General features: G+C 34.5%; 1 protein-coding gene across 1 annotated transcript; it reads left to right on the top strand.

Annotated features, from left to right (window-relative positions):
* The first annotated feature begins 5,916 nt into the window (after positions 1-5,916).
* On the top strand, positions 5,917-8,429 carry LOC113310885 (serine/threonine-protein kinase-like protein At3g51990). Its single transcript, XM_026559706.1, has one exon. It carries the CDS (start codon positions 6,468-6,470, stop codon positions 8,019-8,021), a length of 1,554 nt encoding a protein of 517 aa, XP_026415491.1. The 5' UTR covers positions 5,917-6,467; the 3' UTR covers positions 8,022-8,429.
* The last annotated feature ends 7,462 nt before the right edge of the window (positions 8,430-15,891 follow it).

Here is a 15,891-nt window from a genome sequence, read left to right as displayed (position 1 = left end):
ATGAGATTAGGGTGCGTGCAACTATGACTATATAAATAGGTTGTCAACCAATTTCAACCAACAAGAGTTTTGGTTAACAACATAAGTATCCAGAAAAACACCAAGAACTGATAGCTTACATCCCGCAAGCCAGTTCCATATTCTGATACAAGTCATAAACTAGCCACACCTTCAGAGTTAGCCATTCTGATCTCAACATCTTATTTGCTTCCCTCCCTAAGATCAACCCTTTTCCTTCACTTTGTGACCGAAGCAAGACTGGAACGACCATTTCTTGGTTTAGGACAGGATTGTACAGATTGATCTCTCGAATCTAAAGTACTCCCGTGCAGTGCATTTGTTTAGGGTTTAGATTCGTTTCTCATCAACACACCCAAATTTACCAAAACCAGCAGAATCAGTTTTTACCCCAAAACACTCACCTTGATCTTTGATCTAAATGCAAACAATTATGCTTATCTATTAGAGGCAGATTGGTATCAAAAGTTTTCACTCACGTTAAAGCAACTCTTACGTTTTAAAGGATGTCAACTAAGGGAAAAATTGCGTAGACACTTGCGAGGCTCAATAGACGTAAGGAGTACGATTGCAACTGAATCGCTTGGAGTGTGGAATCAGTCTCTGAAAAAGCGGGGGTACAACAACCTCACCCAATATTTCGATTAGCAATCTGTATGGACCAACTCTAATATACTTTTAAGAGAATCAACTAGACAGTCAGACTCAATCTTAATAAAAAGTATATCAAGGAGTTAATATCTCTATCTCTCGATTTAATCTTTACTCAAGCAAATGGAAATCTGCGAGTCTTTATCAAATACTAGAGAGATAAACTTGGATGGTACCAAAGATTAATATCCAAGTGTCAATCAATGTAAATCAACAACCAAAGGTTGAATATTTTAATTGATTGATCTCAACGCACAACCTCTGATATTTCAATTATATAACAAAATATAATGCGGAATAAAAATAACACAGACACCAGAAGTTTTGTTAACGAGGAAACCACAAATGCAGAAAAACCCCGGGACCTAGTCCAGATTGAACACCACACTGTATTAAGCCGCTACAGACACTAGCCTACTACAAACTAACTTCGGTCTGGACTGTAGTTGAACCCTAAATAATCTCACACTGATTCAAGTTACAGTTGCGCTCCTTACGTCTCTGATCCCAGCAGGATACTACATACTTGATTCCCTTAGCCGATCTCACCTACAACTAAGAGTTGCTACGACCCAAAGTCGAAGACTTCAATAAAAAAATATGTATCACACAGAAAAGTCTATGATAATAGATAAATCTGTCTCCCACAGATAAACCTATGATTTTTGTTCCGTTTTTTGATAAATCAAGGTGAACAGGAACTAATTGATAACCCAGACTTATATTCCCGAAGAACAGCCTAGTATTATCAATCACCTCACAATAATATAAATCGTATGGTAGCGAAACTAGATATTGTGGAATCACAAACGATGAGACGAAGATGTTTGTGATTTCTTTTTATGTTGCCCTATCGGAGATATAATCTCAAGTCAATTATTCAATTGAACTCGTACGATAGAAAATGGAAAGATCAGATCGCTCAACTACAAGAAAGTAGTTTCGTCTGGCGTCACAATCCCAATGAAGTCTTTCAGTCGTTAACATACAGGGTCTCGAGAAGAAACCTAAGGTTAAAGGAGAATCGACTCTAGCAAAACCAACTAGTATCACACAGGAGGTGTGAGGATTAGTTTTTCCAATTGCTAGATGTCTCCTTTATATAGTTTTCAAATCAGGGTTTCCAATCTAAGTTACCTTGGTAACAAAGCATTCAATAATCATTGTTAGATGAAAAACCTGATTCAACCAAGCTAATATCTTTCAACCGTTAGATCGAAACTTAGATTGTCACACACAAATGGAATGTATTCATTTAGGTTTGAGTAACCGTACCTAAACATGTACACTTGGTTGGTTCACAAATAGTTAACCGAGGTTAGCCATATGAGTACTTTCATATCAACCATATTCATCTTTCTCACAACTAGTTCAAATGACTCATAAGAACTAGTTCAAGAGTTGTTCAATTGCTTGGGTCTTTATTCATAGACACAATTGAAACAAAATCGGTTTGATTCACTTGAATCAATTCATGAACAATATAGCCACGGTTTGCAAAGATTGCATTCCTTATAATTTATTGTTTTAAGTTCATGAAAAATCGATTTAAGAAATAACCAGCTTGGGTACACGTATGGGTATGCGTACCTTAGCTACCGGATTTGAGTTTACAAACTCAGCAGAAATTTTGGATTCAAAAAATTCCGTGGGTGCGCGTACGGGTATGTGTACCTAAGGTGACTGGTTTACTAGTTTGCAAACTTACAAACTCAGCAGAAATTTTCGGTATGAAAACTTCCGCAGGTACGCGTACTCAACCTGTCTCCTTCACCAATACCGCATGCACACGTATGCACGCACTTGGTTTCCGTCACATGGATTTATACACTAACGTGCGAACACACTATATATGCTTATATCTATAGTTGGTAATCTCAACTCTACATTTCAATCATTGAAACATTCTTCTATAATGTTATAACAATCGTTATTCACGACTATCGTCATCAAAGCTATTTTCAAGATTGAAACGTCTTCATGACTTGCGTCACGGGTAAAGATGAAAATGGTTAAAGCAAAAGATCAACAACACATATTCCGAGAAAAAAATACGCGAGTAAACTCGGCTCGAAATAACAAATGTGTATGTATGAAAACTATCATACTTATACGACTTTGTCTCAACAGTAGGAGATAGAATAGACTTTTGAGTGACAGATAAGTTCAAGTCTCCACATACCTTTTTGTCGGATGAAGTTCCACTTATTCCTCGAGTATTTCTTCGTCTTCGTAAGATGATTTCCATGGAGTTTGGAGCTCAACTGCACTTAACTATCCTAGACCGAGACTTAGTCATAGGTAAACTAGAAATTAAGACATATAGTTTTGATCACTAATATTAACAAACATGCTTGATATAGAAACGCATGCGAGTTCGACTGAGCAGTGCTCTAACAGTCTCAACTACATTCCAGTCTGAAGTCTGATAGTAGGCTAGTGTCTGTAGCGGCTTAATACAGTTTGGTGTTCAAATCTGAACGATGTCCCCGGGTTTTTCTGTTATTGTGGTTTCCTTGTTAACAAAACTTCTGGTGTCTTGTGTTTTTTCTTTTCCATATTATATTGTTTATCTTTATAATTGGATTTACGAAAGTTGTACGTGTTCAATCTTAGTAGATACTTCCATATAATTGTGATCTATTACTAGACTCGTTTCTTATAGATTTTGTATCTTTAAAAGTAAATAACAAGTTTTTTTACTTAACAAAATTCTGGTTGGATTATTTGGATACGACTATATTGATATTGAATATTGATTTTTGAGATCTTCCAAGTACTTTTCTTAACAATCAGGTTCGCGGACTCTTGTCGATATACATACTGATTGAGAAGAGGTTTGAAATATAAATTCTATATACATATTGTCAAGGATCATTCAGTTGGTATACTTGTTACTGTATTAGGCTTTTTTCATACAGGTTGACGAACGAAAAAGTTGGTAGTTTACTTGGTACCCCTATGTTTTCACTAATCAAGCGAGTTTGAGTTTCGATACCAAAAAATTACAACCAACCTTGAGATACCAACGTTTGGGGGTTCAATCGAGCGATGCTCTAACAAGGGAGTCAAAACTTATGTTTGTTGGTCGAATTATTTTATGTTATGTTCGTAAGTCTATAAATGAATGAATTTGGTTGGTTTTAGAATTCCTATGTTTTCCTAAGATACGACAAATAAACTACAATTTAGGCCAAAAATGCAGGATTTCTGGATGCTTATTTTAATACAATTGATGTACGTTTACCTTCTTAAAAACTGAATGTAGTTTTTCACTAGAATTACAAACTCAGAAGCGGGCTTATGGTTTACCACATAGACCGATTCTGGGTATTTCATTTCCTTATTCTGTTAGGGTCCGTAATCGGTTTATATGAACATCCCTATCTATCGATTCTGAGAAAAGAATTACCAAAATTTGACTCTCTACCAGAACCGGTCTATGTGGTAAACCATATAATTTGATTCTTTTAAGCAAAAACGTCACTTTTTCTGTATGCTTTTGAGACAAGAACTAGATTAGGTGGTCGTTCCTATATATCGATTCTAGCAAGGCATTTTTATATGATTCGGCAAGACCAAAATCGGTATATGTGAACATATTTATAAGTCGATTGTTTGAACTGATTTCAAAATAATTAGTCATTGAGTCTTCATCTATATATGGACAACCTCTTTCTTAACCACATATTACCCCAAACTTGCAACTTTCGGCCACTCCTACTTCATCGACTACTCAAATAGATCTTAGAAAACAGAATGGAAAACGGAAGAAGATATATAGTTCGTAAAATCGTTCATTTTTGTCTTCCACAAATGTCTGAACGATCTATATTCAATGTTTTGGAAGAGATCCAAAGAGTTCTATTATGAGCGCACCGGGAATCTCAAGAGCCGTAAGTGGAGAGACTTAGCGTTTCGGTTCGCATATACCAAAAGTGGAGAGTTCGTTAAGGTTGGAAAAATACCGAACATCATTCACAAGCTCCTCTTGCTGAAAAAGTGAGTAATTCGATATTTTCATCCATATTTCATCGTTTAACATTTGCACCCTAAAGTGTAATTTGTTTCACTTCATCTAGAACGATCTAATGGCATGTGGTGAATACGACATGGGGAGAGGAAGTTCATGCAAAAAAAATTTATGTGTTGGTCAAACGTACTTGGATGTTCATTGATGATGTACTAATGTGCGAGATTCAAGAATACTCATACTAAATTATCCTAGATAACACGCTAATTTACTAGAACTATGAAGTAATGTATTATTTATGAAAGTATAAGATAATCGGTCTATATGTACATCCACATACCCCAATTTCTAAAAATGGTCTACGCGGTAAGTTATATACATCGATTTCTGGTGTTCTTCGTGAATTAAAAAATATTAGCCCAAAATTGATCTTTGAGTGCACGAACATTCACCGATTCCGGATTGATGTTTCCTCAAAACAATCGAAATCTTTTTATGTTTTGGTGATAGCTTAACACTAACTGATCTCTAAATTAACAAAATTAAACATCAATTAATCAACAGGAACAAATTAGCCATTAACAAAATAATTGGTTAAAGGGTTCCGAGTTTACTTTAAAATATTTTATTTTGTCCTTTTAGGTCCTGAATAACAACCATAGGCCCCAAATAAATCGGAAGATAAGGTCCCTAATAGAAGAATAATTTTTTCTAAAACACATCCTTTTTTACCTAGGGAGATACAATTTGGTTTACTTATACATGACGCTTTGGTCTGCCTGTTAAGAGGCTTCTTAGCTTCTACACCTTCAGCTGCCCAATCTCCAGTTTCGAAAAAATTCCAATACCCATTATAAAGTCCAACTTACACAGCTGCCCACGACAAATCAAGCATACACTTTTTGTTCGAAGCAATACTTTGAACAAATAAACATTCCCTAACCTATAAAATAAACAAAAACGAACAAACATTCCCTAAATGGATGTAATGTTGTTATTTCATGTCGGATACCAAATTCAAAGTGGAAATTTGGATCAAACTAAAGCCAAGCGCATTTGCAACAACACTTACCCTAGTTTTGTGAAAACCAAGGTGAATGAACCATCAAACATTCTTCATCCTTTGGTAACCATTGCCATAATTACTCCCCCTCACTCCCCGATCCTTAGGTAACCATTAAGTCGCCTACAATTAGTAAATTTTAGTAACAATGGTAGATTAGTAGCCATAATCAATTAAAAACAACATCATTCATCGGGTTCGGCTTTATAACGCGTTTGGATATCAGTAGTTGCAGAAATCAGAAGTCAAAAACAATAACTTTTTACTTAACAGAAAGTTAATTTTTTTATTTGTAGAAATCATTTTGAAGGGATGCTGTGTACCCAAACTAGTTTCCGACATTTTACTTCCGGAAGTCAAAACGGAATTTATGGATGTTTATCATACAGCCCCTTCCATGTTATAAAAAAAATCCTTTCTTCTCCGTCTCCGTTAATTCCACGCTCCACAGTTTAACAACTGTTTTCTCAATCTCTCAATCTCTCTCCTGGGTATGTACTTTTCTTTACTTACATTTAATAAAAACAGGCAGGTAGGTAACGCTTCCCCACCTAACGATATAACCCCATTTCTTCTCTTATCTTCTTCTTCTTCTTCTTCTCAAAGTCATATCATCCTTCTTCCACCAAAACACTACAACACAGCAACAACCAAATTAACTAACAGAAAATTCAGTGATTCAACAATCGTATACATTTCTCAGTCTAACTGTTAAAAACCTCGTGTTTTGATACCCTTTTCTTTCTCAAGTGTCAACTTTAAATGGGATACCTTTCTTGTAATGCTGAATCAGCAATCTTAACTTCAAATTCCACCACAAAAAACAAACCCACCAAGAAAAAAGAAGAAGAAGAATCAAAACTAGAAAAACCCATTAAGTACGAAGAATTCCAGTACAAAGACCTCCAACTAGCAACCAACAATTTCTCTGAACAGAAAATACTGGGCAAGGGTAGTCATGGCTGTGTCTACAAAGCTGTTCTTCGCAATGGTCGTTTAGTTGCTGTTAAAAAACCATCTCGTTCTTCTTCATCTCTTAGCTTGACATCTAATAATAATTCAGATAGTAAAAATGAAGTTGATAACGAAATTGATATTCTTTCGAAGATCCAGAGCCCACGTCTTGTGAATTTACTTGGTTTTACTACTGATGATTCTATAGACCGTTTGTTAGTCGTTGAGTTCATGAGTAATGGAACCCTTTATGAAGTACTTCATTCTAATGCTCGCCCAGTACCGAATTGGTCTCGAAGAATTAGACTTGCTCTTCAAACAGCTAAAGCCATTGATACACTTCATACATTGCATCCTCCTGTAATTCATAGAGATATTAAATCAGCGAACATATTGATTGATAGACATTTTGGTGCTCGTCTTGGTGATTTTGGTTTAGCTCTGCGGTGTCATGTCGATGATTTTCGGCTGAGATCTACTCCTCCTGCAGGTACAATTGGTTATCTTGATCCTGGTTATTTAACTCCTGATAATTTAAGTACTAAAACAGATGTATTTAGTTTTGGAATTCTTTTATTGGAAATCATTAGTGGTAGGAAAGCAATTGATGTTGGGCATTCACCGCCTTCCATTGTGGATTGGGCAATTCCACTTCTTAGAAAAGGGAAGTTGATTAACATCTATGATCCCAGAATTGTGCCACCAAAAGACCCTTTTGTGAGGAAGCAATTGGTTTTAATTGCTTCAAAATGTGTAAGGTCATGTAGAGAAAGAAGACCTTCAATGAGAGATGTGGTTGAGGGTCTTACAGTTTTGAGTAAATTGGTCCCCATTCATGCGTGGAATGGATTTTCGGTTAGTAATCCGTGTATGATGGTAGATGACATTGTTGGTCCGGCTGTTGAATCTAGAAACAATGCCAACTTGATTTCTAGGACAAGACGTGGAGAAAGAGGAGGAAATGTGGTGGATGATGGGCATTTGGGTGTTCATGTTGCTTCACCAATGGGACATTCCAGGAGAGTGCAGTCTGATTTAGGATTAAGAAGAGGTATTGTTGGTAGAAACAATTTGAAAGAACTCTTGGAAGAGAAGGATGATACAGAGTCTGATGTTGGAGGAACGAATAATGAAGTGGTCGAACGTGTTCTTTCCAGACTTAGAACTTATAGTCTCAGAGTTGGAAGCGGGAGAGAGCCAAGTACCAAGTCTCTAGATCATGATGTCGATAAAAATGGTGTCCTTCAATCCAAGAAAAACCAATCCGTCCGGGGAATGTTTACTACAAAGTCCTTTCGACATGATATTTTGGGCTGTTCAACCGGTGGAACATTGCCTATTCAAGCTTCGGATCCAGTCTAGTTGTTCCTTGCCAGTAATCGAGGTTTTCATTTGGGTCTTTTAGCAATTTCGTGCACCACGAGCAAAAGCTTAAGCCTGCAACACAATCTGTCCAGCGGATTATCCAGCTACGGCATGAAGTAAGTTATTCACAGCTTCTTCTGTGTAGTTCAATTAAGACAGGCTTCTTTGGATCTTTATAGTGCTGTAGTTATGTTGTTGATGTTGTTATGGCATTAGATGTAAGTTTAGGTTGAAGAAAGGTGCATGGCTCATGTTCCTTTTTGTTATACGCATTATAAAGAAAAGCTGATTCTTTATGTATGTTTGAAGTTTGAACTACACGATTACAAGAATTTAGAAAGTGAGAATATACTGAATTCAAATTTGTTCAACTTTTGCTAGAAATGTTATCTTGTGTTTGTGCAATCAGATGGCATTGCTATTCAGATTCATGGAGCTCGATTCTGATTGTCTTTTGTACGTTTTAAGTACGGATTCTCAAAGAAGGGAAAAAAAGAGACCATATATCATTTTGGTTTAAATACAACTGGCTACTTGTTGCTTGTAATCTCGTGTTGGTTACTAAAACAGAGCAAGCTGATTTTTAAAGGATATTGGAATGGGGTTCCTGGGATTTCAGGCAAAGAGAATTATTTTCTGTTACCACCTTTTTGTGAAATATCCATAATTTAAGCAGTAAAGACAAGTTTGAATACAATAATTGGAGATGTGGGTGGGCTGAGATATCAATGGGGGAGTATAAATTTGTCTATAGTGAGCTAACAACTAGCTAATGGAATTATCTTCTTTTCCCCGTAATTCGAGGGTATTGCTTTAACAGCTCATTTTTCATGTGCCCCGGTTTTGCATAGAGTTCCATTCCCTCCCCCATTGTTTGATTGTTGCTTCCTTTTCAAACCCTGAAAATTCTGTTAAAGTTATCTTGAAACATGACACTAAGCAGTATAATTGTCACTGAAACGAACCCTACTTGTTTCCTTTATCGTTGTTGGCGATGTTGGTAAGCAAGATATTCTCAATGAAGCGTTGATAATTGCGCATACAGAATTGAGATAACATATTTTATGGAATAGAAGTCTATTCTAATTGGATCATAAATAAAACTATCTTTTGAAAAAGGAGATAAATATCTTTGTTGATTAATTTGGGATCTGTGTGGGGGCTTCAGCTTTTACCTGAAAATGAACTTTCATCTCATGTGAGTCATGTGACACTGTAGGCTCTTTGCTGTCACTGCTGCAGATTTGTGGTGGGATGGAGTCGATGGACCTCTTTGAAATCGACGGATCTTTTAGGGAAGTTTTAGCACTGTGTGTCTTCGCCAGTGATGTTCTAGGGATTTAGAGTTGTAGACTAGGAGTTTCTTTTTTCTTTTCTTTTTTTTCATAAAAGAAAAGGAAGAAACCCTCTATCAATTCAAATCCAAGTATCTAACCATGATCCGAACAGGATTCAGACTATGGCATCCACATTGGTGCTTTGGAAGTCATTACTAATAGAGTATCTAAATTTCCTACCTTCGACATACATTCCTTTAAGCAACATCAAAGCATGCAAGGAATCACTCTGAAAAGCCACCTCATGACAACTTTGTTCTATGAGGGATTTACTGTTTAGTCCAGAAAACCCGACCCGGGTTACTGGCTAGTCCAGCGCCAAAAAATATTTACTCCCTGGTCCAAAAACGTTTTGAAAAGAGTAAAATTACTCTACTAACCCTAATATATAACATTACGTATATTAATAGTAACTAGTATGTAGTAATAACATATGTAGTATGTAATATACTAGTAGTAACTAGTATGTAGTAATAACATATATAGTATGTAGTATACTAGTATACTTGTAGTAATATGTTATGTATTGATACTACATATTGATATGTAGTATGTTATGTATTGATACTACATATCAATATGTAGTATGTTATATATTGATATGTAGTATGTTATATATTGATACTACATATTGATGTGTAGTATGTTATGTATTGATACTACATATCAAAAAAAATTGTTATGTATTGATACTACATATTTTACTACTAGTATACTAGTATACTATACTATAGTAGTGCTAAATATTAGAATATTATTTAGCACTACTTACAATTGTCACTATATTGTTTTTATCTGTATTATTGTCACTATATTGTTTTTATCTGTATCTTTAGAATATATATTATTAAAACTAATAAATAGAAATAGTGATTGAAAGATAATTTAGAAAATGATTAATATAAAATTAAAAGGAATCTTCATAATTAAAAGAAATTTAAAACATAGATAACGGGTAGAGATACTTACAAAGTAGTCTTTTATTTCTTAATAGATAGCACACCAAACAACTTCAAACTCACACTTAGAACATGAAAACACTCACAAACTATCACTCTCAAAGCAGGAAACACTCAGAAACTTTCACTCTCAAACTTATAGACAATGACTCTTGAGAACTAAAAACTTGCTCTTTCCCTTTCCCGGGTATTTATATAGGGGAAAGTTTGCAAAAACAAAAGAGATAAGATTTTCTTTTTTGAGAATCCTATCTATAATTACAACACCATAAGTGGTAGACAAGTGGCATATATAAGGTGGAAATCTTAGATAAGATTTACCTTTTTGGAAAATATTAAACCTTTTACTTTTACATTATTTTCCTTTTGAAGCAAATACGTGTCCTTGATGAATAGTGGAGTCGATCCTGCTTCCTGTTGATGAAAAGTTGACCAATTTTTTTTATGTCTAAAAATAATTAGAATTTCCTCTTATTAACCATTAAACCCTAAATTTCCAAACAATCATCACCATTTGCATTTAGGTCTTCTGTATTTCCGATTTTATTCTTCTTCCTCAAAGGTTTTTGACGAGGACGGTTGGGAACCCAAATCTTCGTTATCAAGTGCCTCCAAAATTGCTTCTTAAATTCTTCCTTTGACAATCCCCGTGCCTATGCTTTAGTGCGAGTATATGTGTTGAGAATTCCATCGGCATTGAGGTTTGATGCCGATACCATAAGCTGAGCTGCAACAAACTGCATAAATGTAGATGGTGTAGATGTGCTGCATTATATCTATCCCACCATTTGATATATAATTGCCTTTCTAAATAAGGGATATAATCCCAATCAGGATCATTATCTTGTGGAATCGAATAATTCCATCTTAGAATCCATGGGATTTCATACAGTATAAAGAACCATGCATTAACTTCTTATATCATATGATTGGCTATTAGCCTTGATAAACTTATTTAACATATCTACAATATATGCAGGTAAAATCTCCGGGCATGGCCCCCATACTTAGCCATGCTCTGAACCAATTTGGTAGCTCTTTGATTGTATTGAGTTTAAAACCAATATACCAGGAATGAGAGAATCTCTGAGTTTGATAGCAAAATAATGTGTCCATGCTTTAATATAATCAGTATAAGAATATGATCTCGGTTTGATATGGGGGTGATCATTGAATTTTTTAACCATGAGGGTTCATTCCCCAATCTCGGTATGATAATACCTTAAGAATAACAAGCTTGGAGAACGCAGGAGGACCATTACCATTACTGTTGGCGTGTTATGTGTTAAAAGGATAGATCCTGTCTCTATGAGTATTGTTTCATAAAATCTCTAGTTTACCATAATGTGGTAAAATATGATCTTTTAAGTACATGCTTGCAACTTCTGCAGGATCTCTGTAGCATGTTCTGTTTCACCGCTAAAAGCGGTATTGATGTGGACATTATAAATGCCGACTTTTCTTCTGAAGAAGAATATGTTTTCCCTTATTTGGGTTTCCTTTAATTAATAGGATTACTTTCCTTTTATTAGGAGATGGGTAAGAAAATTGAGGAGCCTTTCCCCTAGTTATCTGGCAGTCCATGCTTCCCCTGCAAAAATTCACGAGTCAAAAATCAGGTAGAGAATTAGTTTCACCTTTTATATATCAATTTGAAATCAAACGCTGATAAAATGGCTTGCCATCTTGCAAAAATTTGCCGAGAGGCTAAATTTTTAACATCCTTTACCAATACTTCCTTGCTGCCTGACAATCCACTCTAATAAGAAATTCCTGGTTTAACAAATCACTTTCAAATTTAGTAACACAATGAATTATTGCCAATATTTCTTTTTAATGGTTGAGTAATTTTGTTGTGCCGATTTCCATACACCTGAGGTATATCTTACTAATTGCTCTTTATTATGAATCCTTTGTTTAAGGATTCCTCCATATCCGACATCTGAAGCATCAGTCTCAACTATTTTATAGCTGTTGGATTCGCTATAGTTAGGCATGGCAATTCTTTGCTTTAGCTTTGATTTTTATAACAGCAGTTGTATGCTCACTGCTCCAATTAGCAGGGTTTTTCGTAATCTTGCATATAGAGGTTTGCTATCCTTAGCTAAATCCTTATAAAAATCTGCTATATAATTTAAGCTTCCTAAGAATCTTTGTAATTGTTTTTTATCCTTGATTTCATCAGGAAATTTATCAGCAAAGGATATAGCCCTTCTATAGGTATTATAGTACCTTTATTAATATTGTGACCAAGGAATCTAACCTGGGTTTGAATATTTTCATCTTTTTTGCAGATACCACTAATCCGCCTGTTTTACTATTTTGAGGAATATTGATAAGTGTTTAAAATGTTGCTCAATTGATTCAGAATATATTAATACATCATCAATGTATACAATTGTAAAAGTTGAATAAGAATTAAATATGTTATTCATAATATGTTGAAATTCTGATGGAGCATTTTTTAAACCAAATGGCATAACATTCCATTCATAATGTCCAAAGGGAACCGTAAATGCAGTTTTATACTTGTCTTTTTCGGATTTGAATTTGCCAATATCCGACTTTAAGTCAAATTTTGAAAATATGACAGCATTATGTAATCTATCTAAAAGATCTTTTTTATTAGGAATTGGATACCTAATCCATCTTAATGCTTTATTCAAAGGCTTATAGTTGATGACTAATCTCGGAACTCCTCTTTCTAATTCAGCTGCTTTTTCTACATAAAATGCAGGACAACTCCAAGGAGAATAACTTTTTCTAATCAAACCTTTATCTAGTAAATCTTGAATTTCAGATTTACATATTTCTAACAATCTATTGTTCATTTGAATTGGTCTGGCTTTTGTTGGAATCATTTTTTCAGAAAAATCAGGTTCATAAGGTAATTCTACTATATGTTGTTTTCTTTCCCAGAATGCATTTGGGATTTCAGCACAAACCTTTTACTAGAAGATCATTAAAATCATTGATTTGTTTTTGGAGTTTTGGGCAATTTAGTTTCTCTTCTATTTGCTTATATTGATTCCTCTTTTAAGAAGAACAAAATTTTTCTTTGTGCTTGATTTTTTCTTGAACCTGGTTAATAAATTTTTGCCTAGGTTCAGAGACAAATTCAAATATATTTTATGCCCTGAATGAGGGCTTCAATGCCCGTATTGTTAATACTTAAAGGGTATAACATATTCAAGAATGGAGTCCTAATATGCAGGATTGAGATAAATTCTTTACCATGATAAATGGTGTTGCTAGACAAATTCCATTATTACACACCGCAGCATCAGATTTGTATTAATTATCAATTTGTTTCCATCTGCAGTATTAAGAACTTGGGTTGTTTACTAAAATATTTGTGGGAACTAATCCTTCATTTAAACAGTTTAGATCTGCACCCGAATCTATAGTGCCATAGTTTCAAAACGATTTCTTTTCCTATGATTAGGTGACTAAGGTGTACCACTTTTGAGTGATTACTTTATCTATTATATTAATGAATTGCATATTTTCGATATCCTGGTTATTAGTAGGTGATTCTGGTTTATTATATGTGTAGTAATATGAGCCTGGTAGTTTGTAAAATTTCATCAAAGAGTTTTCTTCTTGCGAGTCATAATCACAGTCTACTGGTTTATGAAGTTCCAATATCTGGACCTTTGCTAAGACTTTTAATTCTTCTTTAACCTGATTAACTTCTGCTCTAAGATCATACTGATGGTCTTTTTAATGTGATGATTTTCTACTCTTGCCATTATTTCCTTAAAACTATAAGGTTTGTAAGAAGTTTCGATTTTCTCTTGTTTTGGTGCTTTTTAGCTACTTCAATATATTTTTCTAAAGCTATTCGTTTGATTCTGGATTTTCAATTTTATCAATTAATTCTAATATAAAATTTTCTTCATTGGTGAGGACATTAATCCCGACTAGATATTTGTTTATGAAAACAATTTTTACATGAGCAACCATCTGTACAATCATCATCCTCTAATCCTGAAATTGTCCCTGAATCATTTTCTGAGGAGGATGATTCATCCTCTTCAGATAGATCAGATTCCATTAAGAGGACTGTTCTAATTGACGTTTGAGACCTTCGTCTAGATTAAGTCATTTATTTTTTGTTTTGTACGACACTTATTGCTGTAATGCCCAATTTTACCGCACTTATAACAGACCGGAAGTGACTTATTAGTCTTTTTATTTAATTGTTGTGTCTTATTATTATTTTTCCTAAAATTGGGTCGTTTAGATTTCAATGGATATCTATTGGGATACCTAGTAGTCTTAGGATTGTTATAAGAAGGTGGTCGAGTACGTTTCTTCCTAGATAATAAAGCGGATGGAGTATTAGTGTATCCAAATTGTTCACAAAAATCACCCAGCTCTTGCTTGTTAGATAATTTATTCTTTTGTATTTGTCTGTGTAGCTTTATGTCTGAGCATAAAGCTAAACCTTCACATACAATTCAGAAGATAGTTGGCCAAAAGTATATTCACCATACTCAATACGTTGTTGGATATTTTTTGATTTTAGTCTGTTTCTAACTCTTTCAGCAAACAAAGGGGGTAGTCCTGAGACGAATTTTTCTTTCCAAAAATCAGAATTAGAGGAACAATCTTCTCTGCTAAACAATTTTGAGAAGAATACATCCTTGTACCATCTATAATGAGAGAGGGTAGGACATTTTAGATTAATAAGTAATTCCCTAGATCTTTCCATCTGTTGGCTATTACTTCCTACAAAATGTAAACCAACTGTATAAAGTAGGGTACTAACAATATCTTCCTGGGAATATTCAGTACCATCTTCTAGCTTGATTGGTTTTTTTGCCATATAAATGCTATATTTTGCCTGGTCGGACATATGGAAATCCCACCATCCTTTAAGTTGGCCAGTAAATCCAGTAACTATGGATTCAACAATTTGTTTTTCTGGGTTTTTAATAAGTCTAGAAGCAGAAGCATACATCGACATTTGTCTTATGATATTTACTATTTGGTATTCTGTCATACCATCTATGTTCCACTCAACTATGGATCTTCCATCAAACGAAGTTTGATTCCAATTATAATCTTCTTCCAGTTGTAAATCTACTGGTGTTGGTCTAGGGTAATAATTTCTAGTAGGAACTGTCGGTGTATATTTATTTTTCCCAAAAGATATTTTATTAACGTCATTATAACTGTTGTTAATATTCTAGAGTTTGATGAACGCAAAATTTCTTCTAGTTCTTCTATATCGGTATCACTGTTTTGTTCGGGTTTAGACAGAACATTTATCCCCTCTTTTGATTGTTTGGATGCTTTAGAAGTGCCTGAAGTAGATAAGCTTAATTTTCCTAGCTTTTCTACTAATGCATCTACAAAACTATTATCTGGATTAGACAACCTGAAGACATTTGGATCTATTATTGGGTTTGGTTTAAATAATAATCCACTAGATGTTGGCGGATTAAGTTTAAGCTCATTAGGTTGTATATGTTGGATTTTATCCTTGTTTAACAAACCTTCAATTCTTGTCGTTTGTTTTCCTATTGAATGTAAATATAAATTGGTGTAGTTATTTTGTTGTAT

Source organism: Papaver somniferum, chromosome 9 (assembly GCF_003573695.1).
Source record: "Papaver somniferum cultivar HN1 chromosome 9, ASM357369v1, whole genome shotgun sequence".
In the NCBI taxonomy this organism is placed as follows: Eukaryota; Viridiplantae; Streptophyta; class Magnoliopsida; order Ranunculales; family Papaveraceae; genus Papaver; species Papaver somniferum.
This window is presented reverse-complemented; position numbering and strand designations above follow the sequence as displayed.

What these genes read in the sequence shown, in the direction of transcription:
- LOC113310885 (XM_026559706.1), top strand. Translation starts at nt 6,468, where the DNA reads ATGGGATACCTTTCTTGTAATGCTGAATCAGCAATCTTAACTTCAAAT.